We start from the raw sequence: 19,116 nt of genomic DNA on the forward strand, positions 1-19,116 counted from the left end.
AATCGATTGAAACCATCCTAGAAGATTTGATAAATATATAATATAACTCAGAAAATAGAATGCAATACAAAAATGAACCACCCTAAACGTATAATTTACAAGATTGAGGTCAATGATATAATTAGAGAGCCTAATTAAATTAAATTAAGAGACAGGTATTGGAAATTGACCAAGTAAAAATACAAATATTAAAAGTCAAATAAAACATATATTCTCGAACATCCAGTGAGAAACTTTCCTTCTGAAATGATTTTATTTGCAAAAAGGAATTGTTAAAAAGAAAGATAAATTGTCGGAAGTGGTTTATGTATATTTTTGGGTGTTTACAGCAAACGACGGTCCCACGTATAAACGTGACTGGTTTGCGCGTTCTGGCTGATGTCATGAGTGACCACAAATAGATATTCGCCACATGTACTTTTACAGATAAGTCATGACGGCCATGTTGTGGGACCCCCCGTAGCTGTTGATCGTTCATTCACCACTTTTTTTTTTTCTGTTTGGCGCTGCGCCGAGCCGACGACCAATGCCTTTTTTTTTTTTTTTGTCTTAATGATGTGATACCAAATAATCCCAGCTAAATATATTTTCTTTAGTTCCACCTATTTTATTAACTTAACATATAGACACAAATAAAAAAAAAAAACATATAGACACAAATTTGTGAATCTTGTTAAATTGTTTTTTGTTTGAGATTTTCAGCTTTAATCTATTGATTGGTTCAGATTTCTAAATTTAAGTACATAAATGATCAAAACGCATTAACTTTTTTTTTCTCTATCAAAAAAAAAAAAAATTCATTTGGTGCTTTTGATATAACCATGAACGCCATTGCATGCAAAGGTACAACTTCATCATTTCGGTGAGGGGCCAGTTGGTAGCCATATTAATGATCTTTACAAGTACTTGAAAGTTTTTGTTAAGCATAAAGCAACACTTTGGTGATGGGTGGGTAAAAATGCTTTTGGGTTAATCGGATATCCGACCCGTTTTTTAAATTCCTTCACAAAAAATTTGTTGGGTCGGGTTATATTTAACCCAACTCATACACCGGATATTCCATATTTAATAATTTAGATATTTAGAAGATTTGATTAAGATTTATAATTATGATTCTCTTATCATCTTTGTTTGATTTGTTTTTAAATGTTTTGAATCATCATATAATACAAAAAGTAAAAAAAAAATCAATTTTTTTTCTGCATATGATTCGAAATTTTAAAAACGGACATATATTATCCAATTGACGAAAATGTGTGTTCAACGTTCTACATCGATTAAAATATTTAGATAATGATTCAGAATCATATCATAAATAAGAATATTAATAAAATAAATAAGTTTTTTGGCGGGACGGGTTTTTGAATCAACAATAATAAAAAAAATTAAAATATCAGTAATCCGCCGCTTCAATACGGATTAAATCCTTTTTTTTTTAATACCACAAATATTAGACATATTAAATCAGTCTCATTTAGAAAATATTGTATAAACCAAAAATTGTCCCGTGGTATAATGTTACTTAATAACAATATTTATAAAATTTTAAAATATCATTAACATACCGCTTTAATACATACTAAATCTTTAGTTATTAAAATACAAATCTCTTAGAGAATGACATGATTTGTAAACTTTTATATATAATAAATAATCATTAAATTTTAAAATAAAACAAATTACGGGACGGGTTAAGAAATTACGGAACGAATTATATTTCGGAAAAGATTTATATGGCGGACGAATTTGAATCAATATTTATATACCGCTTTAATACAGGTTAAATCCTCAGTTTATTAATAATTGTCTCGTGGACTCGTGGTATACCGTTACTTAATAACAATTGTAAACTATAATATAAATAAATATGTTATAAGGAGATACAATTTGCAAAATATTTTTATACTAACTTTAAAATATTTTTATACCAACACAAATCTAAGAAATAAGTTTACCAAAAAAAAAAAAAAAATCTAAGAAATAACTATAGACCAAATTAACTTAAAGTTGATAATCTTACAAATATATGACCCAACTAACTGGACTAATAAATTTTCAAACATATATAATCACAGAGGTTATTCTTCTCTCCACAATTGTTAGTAAAAAAAAAAAGGATTACCTATTTCTGACATAATATTGTCAAAGTCCGGTGAAAGAGTCCGAGGAACAAAGAGGTCAACAACATCAGCTGAAGCCGACCTGACCAAAATCTCGGCTCCTCCCCCAAAAAAATACGTGATTACGCGTAATTGTGGTAGACTGCAATATTAAATAAATAACTTGTAAGAGACATCGAAACTAATCATCAGACTTTTTTTGATAATCGATAGTTAATTTAAACTAATCAACGATCGTATAAATGAGAATCCCACAAATGAAATAGCCAGACTCTCTCTCTCTCTCTCTCTCTCTCTCTCTCTCTCTCCACCTCTCTGTCTCTCTTAAATCTCGTTCTGTCTCCGGCGAAGTCGCCGGCGGGAAGCTAAAGGCAGGTTATAACGAGTTCCCGGCGAGATAATCCGACAATGCGAGGATTACGAGCTTCATCGCTTCTACTTTGTGGTGTTGTTCTGATTCAGCTGTTTGCTGCTCAAATCAATGCTCAAAAACCTAAAAGTCCATGGCCAACGCTCACTGGTGTGTCCTCTCTCCCTTTCTCTCTTTCCAGATTTCACTTTGATTTCCATAAGAACATTCAAAAGAAAACTCGATTTTGGTTTATGGATTTTAGCCATTTGTGGACAGTTTCCAATTATAGAATCTCTCTTTTTTTTTTTTTGTTTGTATAAAAAATCTCACTATCTTGAGTTTCGTGCTCTCAGGTGATCCTCCCTTTGTGATAGCTCGTGGCGGGTTTTCTGGATTGTTTCCAGATTCGAGTTACGATGCTTACAATTTCGCAATGTTGACAAGTGTATCAGATGTTGTTCTATGGTGTGATGTTCAGCTAACCAAAGATGCTCTTGGTATTTGCTTCCCTGATTTAACTATGAGCAATGCTTCATCTATTGAAGTTGTTTACCCTACTCGACAAAAATCTTACCCGGTTAACGGAGTTCCTACTTCCGGTTGGTTCACCATTGATTTCTCCTTGAAAGATCTCAAAGCTGTCAACTGTAAGTGCTCATGGCTCAGTTTGCTGGTTTTTGAAATGAGGATTTGAGTTTGTGTGTTTTGTTTAACTTGTTTTTTTTACCTGGTGCAGTGATACGAGGTATATTATCTCGGTCTGAAAAATTCGATGGTAATTCTAACCCGATTATGACGGTTCAAAGCGTAGCCACGCAGATGAAACCATCATTCTTCTGGTTGAATGTTCAGCACGATGCGTTTTACGCGCAACAGAATTTGAGCATGAGCAGTTTTCTGATTGCCGCTTCAAAAACTGTTCCCATTGACTTCATCTCTTCCCCTGAAGTGAACTTCTTTAGGAAAATTTCTGGTCGTTTCGGGCGTAATGGACCTAGTCTTGTGTTCCGGTTTCTCCGTCAAGAAGAGTTCGAGCCAACAACAAACAGAACCTACGGCTCTATCTTGAGTAACCTGACTTTTGTCAAGACTTTTGCTTCAGGGATCCTTGTTCCCAAGTCTTACATATTGCCACTCGATGACCAGCAGTACTTGCTTCCTCCTACATCCTTAGTTCAAGATGCTCACAAAGCAGGATTAGAAGTTTTTGTGTCAGGTTTTGCAAATGATATTGATATTGCACATGACTACAGTTTCGATCCAGTCTCTGAGTATCTATCTTTTGTGGACAATGGCAATTTCTCTGTCGATGGTGTGCTCACTGATTTTCCCATAACTGCATCTGCATCCCTCGGTAAGCATAATTTCTTCTAAAGACAAGCATTTTGTCCTTAAAACATTGTCAGAATCAGAAATACTCAAAATCGAAGCATTGTTTTCATATTTTCCTCAGATTGCTTCTCCCACATTGGCCGAAACGCTACAAAACAAGGTATGAGAGTTGATTATTTTGCTTTGTATCTTGCCATGACTTATCATAACCTAATGAAGAAACCTGTAATTGACTTTATGGTTCTTGTCTCAGTGGATTTTCTTGTTATATCCAAAAATGGTGCGAGTGGAGACTATCCTGGATGTACAGACGTGGCATATGAGAAGGCAATCAAAGATGGTGCTGATGTAATCGATTGCTCGGTCCAAATGTCCAGCGACGGCACACCCATTTGCTTAGGTTCGATCGATCTTGGGAACAGCACAACAGTTGCCCTAACTGCTTTCAGAAACCGTTCAACAACTGTTCCTGAGTTGGGCTCAGTTGGTGGAATATACACTTTCAGTCTCACATGGCCTGAGATCCAGACCTTGACTCGTAAGTTTGTCTTCAAGCTTTCCACTTGCTTCAGATAAATGTTGGTCTGTTTTGTACACTCTTCTTCCTACTATTTCTAGTAACTAGTTTGAGAGCTTCTATTCCTACTCCCACTTAACTTAAAAGAGATTACATATATAGATGCAAATGTCTGGGTCAAAAGTACAGGCTCCTTTAGAGGATACATAACTTGAGAGTTACAATAACTATTCTCCAATTTTTCTTCTTTTGTTTGCAGCTGCTATTTCAAACCCCTACGGTGTATCCAGGCTGTTTAGGAATCCAAACCAGAAAAATGCTGGGAAGCTTTTTTCACTTTCTGATTTTTTAAACTTGGCAAAGAACTCCACCTCTCTCTCCGGTGTTTTGATCAGTGTAGAGGTGAGTTCTCGTGCACCTCTTAGTCTTACGATTTTATCAATCAGACCGTGACTGTCTTCTAATGGCCACGCCACTTATGTTTGTCTTTTATGTCCCCCAGAATGCGGCATACCTGAGAGAGAATCAAGGGCTCGATGTTGTTAAAGCGGTTCTTGATACACTCACACACACTGGCTACAGCAATAATACAGCCACAAAGGTCATGATTCAGTCAACAAACAGCTCGGTTCTAGTTGACTTCAAGAAGCAGAGCCAGTACGAGACTGTCTATAAAGTTGAAGAAAACATCCGTGATATTCTCGACTCTGCTATTGAAGACATAAAGAAATTCGCTGATGCTGTTGTGATCCAAAAATCATCAGTCTTTCCTCTCGCTCAGTCGTTCATCACAACGCAAACCAATGTTGTGGAGAAGCTGCAGAAGTCTCAGCTCCCAGTTTATGTGGAACTGTTTCAGAATGAGTTTTTATCTCAACCATATGACTTCTTTGCTGATGCAACCGTTGAGATAAACTCTTATATCACTGGAGCCGGTATAAACGGAACCATCACCGAGTTCCCTTTCACAGCTGCAAGATACAAAAGTAAGTGAGCCAAATTTTGCACCAAAGGTCTCACAACACAAAGTTATTTACGTCAATGCCTAACTTTTTTTCCTTCTGCAGGGAATCTATGTTTGGGAAGAAAAGAAACTATACCTTACATGGCCCCTGCCCAACCCGGTGCCCTCTTAACCCTTGTGAGTCCTACGTCCTTACCTCCAGCCCAAGCTCCAAACCCGGTTTTCACAGATGCTGATGTCACTGAGCCACCACTACCTCCGGTTACAGCAAAAGCCCCAACCTCAACCCCTGGAACCCCATCAACCAATGCACAAGCACCTAGTGGACAAACCCGAATCACTTTATCTGTTCTACTTTCCGTTTTTGCAATGGTTCTCGCCTCCCTTCTACTTCTGTGATCAACCCTTGATCTCATCTCCTATGTTGATAATGTCTTCCGCCCTCGTAAGATTTCCCTGTGTGTGACTCAGTCAAATCTTAACAGCCAGAGCCATAAATTTTTTCCGCTAGCGAGTCTTCGTGACAACCTTCTGTTTATTTGCAGTGACGACTTCTCTATGCATGTTGTCTGCTTATATTCTAGTACTGTCCAAAAAACAACAGGTTATTCTTTGAGTGTGACTTTCCCTCGGATTCATTTGAGATATTCATTTGTTGTTGTATCATATACTCTTATACTCTTGTCTTTGACAAAAAAAAAAACTCTTGCCTTGTGTCTTGTAATATTTATGAGACTGTATCCTTTATAAACACATTTTGGTTAATACATTCTGCTTCGCAGTTATCTAAAGGTTCTTGTAGAAACTTTTTCCCTTCCATCTCCTGTAACAACTCTTTCACAAGTTGGTCTTTCCCTTGATGATTAAGTCCATTGCAGACCTGATGAACAGTCCTTGAATCTAGAGGAATTGATCTTCTGACCATTTCCCTTAGCACTTGAGCTGCTCCATCAAAATCCTCATTCTTACAGAAGGCAGAAATCAATATGTTGAATGTTTGTTCATTCGGATGGCAACCGCTCCTAATCATGCTTTTGTACAGTTCAAAACCACGGTCTGCATTTCTCCTCACGCATTGCCCCATTATCAGCGCAGAGAAGGTTGACGAGTTTGGCACCAAATTCTCTTTGTCTAGTTCTTTAACAAACTGTGCAGCTTTCCTCGTCTTAGCTTGTTTGCATAGTCCCAAGATCAAAGTGTTGTACGTCAAAATGTCACGCTGAATTCCGTTGCAGACCATATCTTCATAAAACCGGAACGCCATCTCGTGATCACCCTGTTGGCTGTACCCATTAATCAACGTGTTATACGTGACAGTGTTGGGAGGCAAGTTGAGCGCTTTCATCTCACCGAAAACCTTACTAGCTTCTTGCAACTTCACAGCTCTGCAAAACCCATGGATGAGAGTGTTAAAAGTAACCACATTAGGCTGCAAGCCATTCTTTCCCATCATGTTCTTAAGCTTCAAAGCTGAGCTCAAAAGACCCTTTTCGCAATGCCCGGCTATCAAAGTATTATACGACACATGAGTGGCCCGAAAACCCAATCTTTCCATGTCTTGTAGCAACTCAATGCCCTTGTCAAGTTTTCCAGACCTACAATAACCTGACATAACCATGTTAAGAGTGTATGTGTTTGGGGAAATCTTACACCGCCGCATTTCTCTGTAAAACCTCAGAGCAATATCCACCCTCCCTTGACCAAGTAGTGAGCTCATGTAAGCATTGCAAGATTCAACGGTTGGAAGAAACCCGTAATCCTTCATCTGCATAAAAGTATCAGTGGCATTTCTGAATTTCTTCAAATGAGCAAAAGTTTTGAAGAGTGAATCAAACACTCTAGGCGTAGAGTCACATTCCCGGTACGAATACAACAAGGCATCAAAGACTTTGGCAGGCAAATCCACGCCACCATTTACAAGTACATCTCTCAAAATGGACTCTGCAGACTTGAACTTGCGGTTTTTAGTAAGAGTGTGAAGAACAATAGCATGGGTTTCAAGAGAGTGAGAAGCTGGGTTTCGGGTTTTCGCCCAATTGAAGAACTCGAAAGAAAGAAGATAATCTTTCTGAATCTTCAGTAGTACGTTCTTGACCCTAAATGAATCTAAGTGGTCTGATAGCTTATTAAGCTTATCCCAATCAGATTGAATCAGGTGGCTATGAGCGACATTGACGAAATCAAGATCTTGGCCTTTAGGTTCAGGATTGCTTCTGTGAGGAATAGGAATGTTTGCAGCGGGTGGATTTTTAGAAAGCCTAGGGTTTTCAGATCGACCATAGCCAGCAAAACTTGAGTACTGATAACACAGACGGCGATTAACACATGTGCTTACGCGGATCATCGTGATGTACAACACAAGCAGATTTCACCAGAGACTGTTGAAGCAGAAAATGAATCCGAAAGCAGCAGTGAATACCAATAAACACAATTATAAAGAAAGGGTCACGCAGATTGTCGCCGGAGAAGGAGGTAGAGAGATTAAACGATGAACCAAATTTGAAAACAATTTCATTTTCATTTGGTAGGCCTTTCTCTATGAAGCCCATTGGGCCCTTACAACAAAATGAAAATTGGAGATGCGGGGTATCGATCCCCGTGCCTCTCGCATGCTAAGCGAGCGCTCTACCATCTGAGCTACATCCCCATTGTGATATACATTGACTCGAGTTATAACAAAGATGTCTTTGCCAAATTTGTCGGAACATCATCATCGACGGTGGTAATAATCGCTGTCTGAAGATCTATGGATCCTCGCGTACTGTGCCGTACTTGTCTTTTGCCGCTGAAACTCGGGACTCCCCCTTTTATGGTAAAAATCCAAAAAACAAAAAAAGGTACAATTTTGCTTATTACTGCATAACTTGTTTCAATAAGCGTGCGATTTTAGCAAGTGAGTTTGAGTTTTAGGAAGAAAAGACAGAGTGCACACAAACTGTTCGATGAAATGTCTCTGAGAAAGTTTCTCCTCTTTCACTCTTGTGTCTAGTCTCTCTTCCTTGTTATTTCACTCTGATTACATCTTGTTTTATTGAAGACAGAAACCTTGAATTTGTGGCAAACGAAGAGTTGAGATAGCATTGAGAATGTCGTTTTGCTATCCATCTTCACCAAGAAAACTGGCGATGACGGTGGCGTTTTTTGCCTCAGGGGCAGCTCTTTTCGCTATTGGAATCCATTTTTCGTATCTTAACGTTGCTCCTCAGCAAGCTCGTACCAAAGCCCGTAATGATTTTGTCAAAGAACGCCTCAGGCAGAAACAAGGCAAGTGATTTCAGATTCACATGATATTTTCTACTTTTAATTTCTTACTTCACATTCGTTATTCTCAACTCATCTCTTACTCTGTACGTAGAGATACAATTTATAAAAAAAGAGTGTCACTTTTCTCTTGAGATTTTTGCTACATCATTTTTTGTATTATCAAATCAATCATTTTGTTAAATTACATATTATTATCAGTAGAATTAGAGATGGTGGAACAGCCTCAAGTGGCTCATCCTTATTTCTAATTTGGCAAGTAATACATATACGGTTGTGGTGGAGGATTGAAACCGGTGTTGGTGGGTAAAGCAATAAGAAGAGAGAGATCTGGGTATCAAATTGTGGCCGTAATTATATAATGTGGATCCTCAAGATACTCTGAACATGCTTCTTACATTTCCCAATCCTCAAGATAGTCTCAGGGCTGATCTTACCAGAATCGTTGGGTCGATCATGTAAGTCACATCTTAAAATTGTTCCCACCAAATAAATAACAAACATCAAGACAAGAGAAGTTGAAAAATGCAAAAGGGTTTGTAAACTTTGGTTCCACTGGTTAAGTTAAAACACACAAACCTCGGATGTCCTTAATGAGCTTATGCATGGATTTTCTTTCCCCATCGACGGGTTTTCATATTGTCTTAAAACGCATGACTGCAAGAGGAAGCAACGAGACAATCAAATCACAAAACAATTAAAAAGAATAGAGTGTGCATGCTGTGAAAAAAAGAAAGAAAGAAGAGACCATATAAGCAGAAGAAGATGTGTCCATGGCTAAGACTTGTGTCACTGTTGCTTCTTGTTGTGACTTGTGTGAGTGATGCAAAAAGTACTCCTTGTGTTCCGAGAATACTAATAATAGGGATCTTATATAGATCTTTTCAGTATACACACCCTTAAAGAAACAATGTCAATTTCTGAAAAGAAATTATGTTACTGTACACATAATTAACACTCTTATCACATTAACACTCTGTGAAGAAGACTAATCTTAACTCGATTTCTACAGCGAAAAAAAAAAAAAACTTGAGGAATGTTCAATCTCCAAAATCTAGACTATTAAGGGTTAGTCTCCTATTGATTTCTCAATGCCCAATCCAGGAAACATGTACATGTATTGAAATCAAATTAAATGAAGAAAATAGTAAAAAAAACTCATATCTGATATCTCCCTTCCCTAGGTTGAATTTCTTGAAAAAATGGGCAATATATATTTTGGAGAGGGTTTAACACTCCTTGGAGAAAGGTGGGCCTTATATATATTTCATTAAGCTAGTTTGTAATTCAGAAATAAACTCTCACAATATACTTCTGCTTGTTCAGTTGTAATATTGCTTCTTGGATCTTGTTGTCTTACATGGATACATTTCCCAACAGACAGTTTAACGGTCAAAATAGTGTTCTGATCCACCGATTATTGATTTGTTGTAGGCTCTGTCAAATAGCATGGTTGACGAACACGGGTTTCACATATGACCTTCGCAACTTAAGCAAAGTGTGTAGTGCTCTTATCCTTCTCATACTCTTTTTGTTTGCATGGTTTGGTTTCTGAGCTATTTAATAATCACGGTCAAGCAAGTCTAAGTCAGAATATTAGAATGTTACATCTGAAAGAAATAGTGTCACACAGAATATTACAAATTCTGCTTTTACTAAAAGAGAGTTCCGGATAGGATGATGCTTGCGAAATTTCAATACGTGAAACCTAAACTGGTGCATTAAGCTATATTCATCATTCTCTCTGATCTCTCTCTCTTTGAGATATCAGAAATAAGGATCCCTTGGATTACTGTTTTGCTGTGTAACTTGTTGTTAAGAATTATGATTATATTAGAGAGGCTTATGACGGTGGGAATTTTTATTTATCCTTAACCGGATTTGTGTTAGGAATCTGATTTTTTAGAGTAAAATTTTTCACTACTAAAAATTAATTATGGATGAAAAAATTATAAGCCCAATTAGTAAAGTAAAGGCCACGACACCGAGTTTCGTTCAATAAATATGCTAGCCTAGCTAGGAGGATGTATCGATTCTCCGTGTCTAGTTTCCTTGTATCGTCGTTAAAGGTCTCCAAGTCGTTCGTTCTCAACGTCACGGCGGGTTCTGTTCCTAACCGGCTGAGAGGTACGGTGTTTCTTGTCTCTCGAATCAAACGGAAAATCTGATTAGTCGTAGGACTATTGATATATCCAGGTTTATGTGGTCGAAAAAGGTTATTGAAAACCATTCTCTAGCTGGTCGAGGGATTTCTCTGGATATCCACCCTGATGATCCTCCAGCTACTCATAAGCCTCACAGTCCTGCTGATACGATCCATCAAGGCTACTATCGGAGGAATAAGAAGAAGAAGACAGATGACGTGGCAATAAATGAGTCGTGAAGCAAAGCCTTGGAATGAAGTGGAGGGTTCGTTTTGTCAAACGTCTATAAAAGAGCCGTTGCTCTGTATCTATCTTTTCTCATGCTTTTATTGTGATTGTGTGTGTGTGACGAGCCTGCGTGCTTGTGAGGGAAGATCTGTGTGAGATCGACCTCGGAGATTGATTCGTAACTTGTTGTTGCGGATTGATTGTTGATTTTCTGGTTTATCGATTTGTAAACTTCGTTATTCAAATCGATCGGAAAGTTATATTGATTCTCTGGGTTTTGAGTTATTGATCATCTCTCTGGGTTTTGTGTTTGGTTCATTCGATTGCGTTAAACCTTAACATTGGTGCGGTGAAACTGGTTCGTTACGTGTGTTGATCATGGATCGCGATGGATCTGATGTGTTTGAAGAAGATACGGGTTCTTCTGATGCAATATATGTGCAGATGAGGAATTTGCGTTTGGGTTTTCAGGGTTTGTGTGAAGCGAAGGTGGAGACGGAGTCTAAGCTTGTGTCGTTGGAAGAGTTGCTCAAATCGGTGGTGAAAACGTTGGATCGTTTGGAGATTCGAGCTGGAAAACACGTTGATGATGGTGAGCCTTCCCGACAGTCGTTTTCGGGTCAGATTCTTCCTGATCTCCACTCGTCGGAAACTCGATCATCGGGGTTACCTCTGGAAACTCGCGAAAATCTGTTAAAAAAAATTAAGATGCCTGTGTTTACTGGATCGCAGCCGTATGCTTGGATTTCACAGGTGGAGCGTTTTTTTCGGGTGGGTCGTTTTAGCGATGCGGCTAGGTTGGATTTGGTTTCCTTAAGTTTGGAAGGGGATGTGTTGAAATGGTTTAACTGGGAGGTTTCGCGTCGTGATTTTGGGTCTTGGGAGGAGTTTAAGAATCGTTTGTTGATTCATTTTGGGGGTACGATTGATGATGAACCGGGGAATAGACTATTTGCCATTAAACAGGTAGGATCAGTGGCTGCATACATCACTGAATTTCAGGATTTATCTTCTCAAGTGATGGGGTTGGATGATACACACTTGGAGAAAATTTTTTATAATGGTCTTAAGCATGAGATGAAGGAGGTGATCAAAATGAAAGAACCTAAGGGACTTCCAAATCACATTACAGCGGTGTTGAAAATGGAATCAAGCTCTTTTTGCAAATTGGTTGGTGAAACTGGTGAAGGAAAGAAGCAACAAAGTCAGCCTATTCCTCCACCTGCACGGCCAGTGTTTACTTCCAATGCTCCTAAACCAGTAGGGATTCCTCAAAGTTCTTATATTGGGAAGTCTCCAGAGAGCAGTCCAAAGCCTCTGGGTCGTCCGCGTATACGCCATAATGATGCAGAGTTGGATGCTATGCGCAGTAAGGGCCTTTGTTTTAAATGCAAGGGCAAGTATTTCAGAGGGCATGAATGTCCTATGCGTGAGTTGCGTGTGATGACAGTGGTTAATGGTTATGAATTAGAAGTGTTGGAGGAGAATATGATCGAGTGCACTGAAGAAGAAGGGGTGTTGGATATGGCACCTGTCACTGAGTTGAAGACTTTGTCTTTCAATTCTTTCATGGGGTTGCATTCTCCCCGGACTACCAAGTTGGTGGGATGGATTGGTAAGCACAGGGTAATTCTCATGATTGATTGTGGGGCTTCCCACAATTTCCTTACTCCTGCTTTGGCTCAAAAATTGAAACTGCAAGTTACACCTGATGCAAGTTTGGATATCCTGTTGGGAAATGGAGCTATTGTTCAGGGGTTAGGGGTTTGTAAAGGAGTACATTTTCAGTTGTCTGGCGTTGGATTCACAAATGATTTCATCACACTGGAGTTGGGGAGTGTTGATGTTATTCTTGGAGTTCAATGGCTGGAAACATTGGGAAAATGTGAAGTAGACTGGAAATTGCAGGAATGGCGATTTATGTATAATGGGGAACCAGTACTCTTGCATGGAGATCCTACTTTACATAGGTCTCCCCTGTCTTTGAAAAGGTTAGGTGCACCTCCTGCTGTTGGACATACTAAGACTCAGTTGGCTGTGCTGAAGGGGAGTGAGCCTCCAGCCCCTGTTTCTTTGGTACCTCCTGCAGTAGATGAGTTGTTGCATCAGTTTCCTTTTGTGTTTGCTTTGCCTTCTGGGTTACCACCATTGCGTGGTCAGGAGCATGCAATCACTCTTTATCCTGGTGTCACTTCTATCTATGTCAGGCCCTACCGTTATCCTCATGCCAGGAAAGAAGTAATGGAGTCATTGGTAGGGGATATGCTGACTTCTGGGATCATACAACCTAGCACCAGTCCTTTCTCCAGCCCTGTGTTATTGGTCAAGAAGAAAGACGGCTCTTGGCGATTTTGTGTTGATTACAGAGCCCTCAACAAAGTGACAGTCCCGGATAAGTTTCCTATTCCGGTTATTGACCAGTTGTTGGATGAACTGAATGGGTCTACTATTTTTTCCAAGCTTGATTTGCGATCCGGGTATCATCAAATAAGGATGAAGCCGCAAGATGTGGAGAAAACAGCTTTCAGAACACTTGAGGGGCACTATGAATTTCTTGTGATGCCTTTTGGTTTGACAAACGCACCAGCTACCTTTCAGGCACTCATGAACAAGATTTTCAAACCATTTCTCCGGAAGTTTGTTTTGGTTTTTTTTTGATGATATCTTGGTCTTCAGTAACAACCTCACTTCTCATGTGGAGCATCTCCGGTTGGTGCTGCAGTTACTGGAGAAGCATGTGTTATTTGCCAACAAGAAGAAATGCTCTTTTGGTGTCTCACATGTTGAGTACTTGGGACATATTATTTCTCGGCAGGGTGTGGCTACAGATTCCACCAAAACCGAAGCTATGCGATTGTGGCCAACACCAACTAATGTGAAACAACTCAGAGGGTTTTTAGGCCTGACAGGGTATTACAGAAAGTTTGTTCAGGGGTATGGGGTCATTGCTAAGCCATTGACTGACTTGTTACGCAAAGACCAGTTTGAGTGGACTCCTACAGCTCAACAAGCGTTTGAGAAGCTCAAAGTTGCCATGGTGTCTGCTCCAGTGCTTGGTTTGCCTGATTTTTCTCAAAAATTTGTAGTGGAGACTGACGCCTCTGGTGTGGGAGTGGGGGCGGTGTTGATGCAGGCAGGCAGACCTCTGGCATACTTCAGTCATGGTTTGACACCCAGGGAGCAACTCAAGCCAGCCTATGAAAGAGAACTAATGGCCATTGTGCTAGCCGTCTTGAAATGGAAACACTATCTCATTGGCAGGTGTTTTGTCGTTCATACAGATCAAAGGAGCCTCAAATATTTACTGGAGCAGAAGGAAGTAAGTATGGAGTATCAGAGATGGTTAACCAAATTGTTGGGGTTTGATATGGAGATTTTTTACAAGCCTGGGGTTGAAAACAAGGCTGCTGATGGGTTGTCTCGGATGCCTCAGCCAGTGTTGTGTTCTTCTCTGTCATTGCTAGCACTCACTGTTCCAGCAGTGCTACAACTACAAGACATCTACAAAGAGATTGAGGAGGATGCCACCATACAAGCTCAGATTGCTTTGGTGCAAACCAATCCAGACAAATATGTGAATCATCAAGTGCAACAGGGTAAACTTTGGTACAAGAAACGTCTGGTTATCTCTAAACAGTCTAAATTCATTCCATTACTATTACAAGAGTATCATGACAGTAAGCTTGGGGGTCATGCGGGTATTTTGAAGACAAAGAAACGGATTCAAACTATGTTTCACTGGGAAGGGTTACAGAAGGATGTTCAGAAACATGTATCAGAATGTGAGGTTTGCCAGACACACAAATCAACTACTTTGTCACCTGCAGGGTTGTTACAACCTCTTCCCATTCCAGACCGAGTTTGGGAAGACTTATCATTGGATTTTATTGAGGGGCTGCCCAAATCTGGAGGTGTCAATGCTATTCTGGTAGTGGTTGACCGTTTCAGCAAGTGTGCACATTTCGTGGGGCTATCACATCCTTTTTCAGCTTCTGATGTTGCTCATAAGTTTGTCACTGAAGTGGTTCGTCTTCATGGCTTCCCAAAGACTTTGGTGTCTGACCGTGACAGAGTGTTTTTGAGTTCTATGTGGAAGGAGTTGTTTAAACTGGCTGGGACCAAGCTGCAGTACAGTACAGCATATCATCCCCAATCCGATGGTCAGACGGAAGTGCTTAACCGTTGCTTGGAGTCTTATTTGCGCTGTTTTGCTTCTCAACACCCACGCACATGGGCTAAGTACCTGGCTTGGGCGGAATTTTCTTACAATACATCCTATCATTCTGCCCTGAAGACATCACCCTTCCAGGTGGTTTATGGGAGAGACCCTCCTACTGTCCTCCATTTTGAGCAGGGTTCTACTGCCAACACTACTCTGGCAGCTCAGTTGCAAGAAAGAGATGCAATGTTGGCCAAGATTAAGGTGAATTTGGAACGAGCACAACAGTTGATGAAGCGCAGTGCGGACTTGAAACGCAGAGAAGTGGAGTTTGCAGTAGGGGATTGGGTTTACTTGAAACTCCAACCGTATCGGCAACAGTCTGTGACTCGCCGGGTCTGTCAGAAACTGGCTGCCAAATTTTTTGGTCCCTTTGAGGTTAGTGAGAGAATTGGGAAGGTGGCTTACCGCCTAAAGCTTCCTCCAGCGGCGGCTATCCATCCAGTGTTCCATGTTTCGCAGTTGAAAGCATCCTTGGGGTCTCATCACCAGCTCCAAACAGACTTACCAGCTCTTACGGATGCAGAGGATTCCGTGTTACTGCCTGCGACGATCTTGGATATGCAACACAATGCTACGGGTGGTCGCGAGGTCTTGGTTCAGTGGTCTGGGTTTCCGGATGTTCCAAACTCATGGATGCTATCTAAAGACTTCGTCCAACAATACCCATCCTTCAAGCTTGAGGACAAGCTTGTTTTTCAGGGGGGGTGTATTGATACGATCCATCAAGGCTACTATCGGAGGAATAAGAAGAAGAAGACAGATGACGTGGCAATAAATGAGTCGTGAAGCAAAGCCTTGGAATGAAGTGGAGGGTTCGTTTTGTCAAACGTCTATAAAAGAGCCGTTGCTCTGTATCTATCTTTTCTCATGCTTTTATTGTGATTGTGTGTGTGTGACGAGCCTGCGTGCTTGTGAGGGAAGATCTGTGTGAGATCGACCTCGGAGATTGATTCGTAACTTGTTGTTGCGGATTGATTGTTGATTTTCTGGTTTATCGATTTGTAAACTTCGTTATTCAAATCGATCGGAAAGTTATATTGATTCTCTGGGTTTTGAGTTATTGATCATCTCTCTGGGTTTTGTGTTTGGTTCATTCGATTGCGTTAAACCTTAACACCTGCATTCACCTATTGTGTTACTAGGCTATCAGCGCTGTTTGTTGCCCGGTATGGCTGGTCTTTTGGTATGGATTTGATAGAAAAAGTGGGTAAGAACCCTCTCTTTGACTTTATGAAACGAGATAATGAAAGCTTCAGTTATAAACACTTTGTTAAGTTGTATAAAAGAGTAGTAGTACCTTGCACTGATTCTTCTATTATGGCTTCCGCTCTGAGTGCTTTTCTCGACCTTGTTCAATTTGACAAGCTGGAGGAGGAACTGGAGACGGATTTGCTTGCTTTTTTGGCCGGTGTTGACATTTTTGCCACCAACGATCATTATCACCTGTGCTCCCCTATCATTATTATGTATTTTCATCCTCGACGGGTTTCTCAGCTTACTCGTAATCAGTGTGGAGCTCAGGATATCCAACCTGATGCTTCAGCTACTCATGAAACCAATCTTGGGCCTCCTCCTATAAGGATCCCACTCAAGGAGCTTTGTATTATTAAGCTCACAGCAATGTTTGAGGTGCGTTATGGGAATTCTTTTCGTCGGGCTTTGATGATGAGAGTGCTTACGAACCCTCTGTTTGAGTTTCTGTTTTTCCGCCGGGTTTCCCTGAGCCCCCAGCTTGAGTCTATGGATCCAACTGAAATCAGGTTCAATATTTTCTATGTGCTTGTCAAGGCGTATGAAAGAGTATTACTGCCTTCCAAAGAGCTGAGGAAGCGTAATGTTGCTCGTATGGAAGCCGTTCTTGATCTTTTTTTTTACCTTCTTCAGCTGAAGAAGAAGCTGGATGGGGAAGTGGAGGCGGCTATGATTGATTTACATGCTTTTGTGTTTGGTGTTGACTGTTTTTCTCACATAGGTGTTGCTGCTTTTTCTGCTATCATGCCACCGCCTGAACGCTTTTCAGTGATGATGAAGCCTGATATGCTTGTGCAGCTTCCACTTGGATTTCAGCGTTTTAGTGATCAATATCAATGTCTTGGTGACTATTTAAGTCTTCCGCCTCCAATACACCAGCCCCTATCATTTAGAGTCCCTCCAACGGGTATTTCACTCAAGCAGCTTCTTATTATTAAGCTCACAGTGCAGTTTGAGGTGCGATTTGGGTCCGTTTTTTTCTATGATTTAATGGAGAGAGTGATGATGAACCCATGGTTTAATTTCTTGCTGCATTATGATAGCCTGTACACTTTTTATGAAGGACTTGGTGCTGCGTATTCCAGTGTATTAAAGCGTTCCAAAAAGCTGAAGAAGAGTGATGCTTGTAGAAAGACCGTTCTTGAGGATTTTTTTAACCTTGTTCAGTTGGAGAGGCTGGAAGAGGAGGCGGCTATGATTGATTTGCATGCTTTTGTGTTTGGTGTTGACTGTCTTGCTCACATGGAAAATGTCCAGTATTCTGCTGTCATGTCAGAACCTGAACACCCTTCAGTGATGATTAACCGGCAAACACATACGCAGCCTCCACTGAGAATTCCATGCCCTGTTCAGAGGCAAGGTGTTGTACCTCTCAGGCGAAGACGTACCTATAAATTTCTATTTGGATTGGGCAGGATCACACTCAAGCAGCTTGGTGTTTTGAAGTTCACAGCTATCAGCTATGTTTGTGGCGCGTTATGGTCTGCATTTTTGTCGGGATCTGATGAAGAAAGTGGGTGGGATATATGATTTTGAGTTTATGGAGCCAACTAATATCAAGTTCGCTTTGTATTACGAGGTTCTTGATGCGTATTCCCGAGTAATAAGGCCCTGCGATGATGATGCTTGTACGGCGGACGTTGTTGCGGGTTTCTTAGGCCGTCTTGAATTGAAAAAGCTATATGTGGATGGCGAATCGAATATCGATATGCATGCGTTTTCGAGTGGTGTTGACTATTTTGCTGACAAGGAGGATGTTGGCTATTGTGATTTAGTGCCACCAGCTGAACCCCTTTTAAGTATAATGAAAAGGAAATACCACCGCTGAGATATGGGTGTTCAATGGAGAAGATGCAAACTGCACGATCCGGGGAACGAGAGGCAAAGAGACGAAAGTTTGACGCTCTTGTTCCAGAGGACCAGTTTCTTGCTCAAAATCCGGTAATGTTTTTTTTTTTTTTGTTTCCTTCCTTGTGACTTGACTCGTGTATCTAACTAGGAGTAATACATTTTCAGGGTCCCTATTGGATCATGATCAGGGTTTCTGGTGCAGACGACTATGGTGGAGTCTTTGAAATCGGAAATATGGGAGAGCTGTCGTTATCAGATAAAGTGGCAAGTTTGAAGATGAGAATAGGTTTAACGATCCAGATTCCAGCACACAGACAGATGTTAAGTGGAAAAGCTGGGGTTTTAGAGGACAACAGGTCACTTGCACATTACAATGATGGAGCAGGAGAAATTCTAACAGTGTCTTGGTGACAAGGTTTCTTCTGTGTGCAAGGAAATGCTTAAGTCTCTTTGGGTCATCATCAAAGAATTGGTGGCACAATTTCCTTCCTTTGCGCTTGGAGACAAGCTGCATGGGTATTATTGATAAGTTACACAGGGTCTATTTTAGGAGAAAGAAGAGTAAGGAAGCTGTAGCACACGTGCGAAGGGTTAAGAGTTTGTTAGACGCTAGAGTTTATAAATAAGATGAGGGATCAAGGAAGAATGGCATGTTGAATCAAGTGGAGGATTAGTCGTGTGGAGAGATATATCCGAAGGAATGCTGAGGATCTCATCTCATCTTTCATTTGTTTTTCAACTTTCTGAATTTCTGTAATCTCTGGATTTTGAGAGTTCAAGTTTAATCGGAAGAACTTTATTGAGGATATGCTTTAATCCAAATATTTACATACAAATCGTATCTTTAAAGTTTATCAATGAGCTGAACACGTTT

The 19,116-nt window shown here is 40.3% G+C and overlaps 4 protein-coding genes and 1 non-coding gene across 5 annotated transcripts; 3 read left to right on the forward strand and 2 right to left on the reverse strand.

Annotated features, from left to right (window-relative positions):
- The first annotated feature begins 2,307 nt into the window (after nt 1-2,307).
- On the forward strand, nt 2,308-5,988 carry LOC9305668 (glycerophosphodiester phosphodiesterase GDPDL3). Its single transcript, XM_021017644.1, has 8 exons — nt 2,308-2,640; nt 2,826-3,119; nt 3,209-3,826; nt 3,926-3,964; nt 4,058-4,342; nt 4,581-4,723; nt 4,824-5,307; nt 5,389-5,988. Exons 1-8 carry the CDS (start codon nt 2,529-2,531, stop codon nt 5,682-5,684), a joined length of 2,271 nt encoding a protein of 756 aa, XP_020873303.1. The 5' UTR covers nt 2,308-2,528; the 3' UTR covers nt 5,685-5,988.
- LOC9303619 (pentatricopeptide repeat-containing protein At4g26680, mitochondrial) lies at nt 5,972-7,776 on the reverse strand. Its single transcript, XM_002869551.2, has one exon. It carries the CDS (start codon nt 7,627-7,629, stop codon nt 6,013-6,015), a length of 1,617 nt encoding a protein of 538 aa, XP_002869597.1. The 5' UTR covers nt 7,630-7,776; the 3' UTR covers nt 5,972-6,012.
- Nucleotides 7,777-7,859: 83 nt separating this feature from the next.
- Nucleotides 7,860-7,932, reverse strand: TRNAA-AGC. The gene has a single exon. It is a non-coding gene; the product is annotated as a tRNA-Ala (tRNA).
- An 8,325-nt stretch (nt 7,933-16,257) lies between these two features.
- Nucleotides 16,258-17,852, forward strand: LOC9303621 (the record flags this gene model as incomplete). Its single annotated transcript, XM_002867503.2, has 1 exon — nt 16,258-17,852. A coding segment is annotated over exon 1 (1,527 nt), but the record flags the coding sequence as incomplete, so codon positions are not given.
- Nucleotides 17,834-19,048, forward strand: LOC9303622. Its single transcript, XM_021018041.1, is given in 3 exon segments — nt 17,834-18,198; nt 18,201-18,332; nt 18,408-19,048. Coding segments are annotated over 3 exon segments (723 nt in total). The 5' UTR covers nt 17,834-17,853; the 3' UTR covers nt 18,654-19,048.
- The last annotated feature ends 68 nt before the right edge of the window (nt 19,049-19,116 follow it).

This window comes from Arabidopsis lyrata, assembly GCF_000004255.2.
Source record: "Arabidopsis lyrata subsp. lyrata unplaced genomic scaffold ARALYscaffold_7, whole genome shotgun sequence".
NCBI lineage: Eukaryota > Viridiplantae > Streptophyta > Magnoliopsida > Brassicales > Brassicaceae > Arabidopsis > Arabidopsis lyrata.

What these genes read in the sequence shown, in the direction of transcription:
- LOC9305668 (XM_021017644.1), top strand. Translation starts at nt 2,529, where the DNA reads ATGCGAGGATTACGAGCTTCATCGCTTCTACTTTGTGGTGTTGTTCTG. An exon ending in GTGTTTTGATCAGTGTAGAG is followed by an intron (nt 4,724 to 4,823) that starts GTGAGTTCTCGT and finishes TATGTCCCCCAG; the next exon opens with AATGCGGCATACCTGAGAGA. An exon ending in CACAGCTGCAAGATACAAAA is followed by an intron (nt 5,308 to 5,388) that starts GTAAGTGAGCCA and finishes TTCCTTCTGCAG; the next exon opens with GGAATCTATGTTTGGGAAGA.
- LOC9303619 (XM_002869551.2), bottom strand. Translation starts at nt 7,629, where the DNA reads ATGATCCGCGTAAGCACATGTGTTAATCGCCGTCTGTGTTATCAGTAC.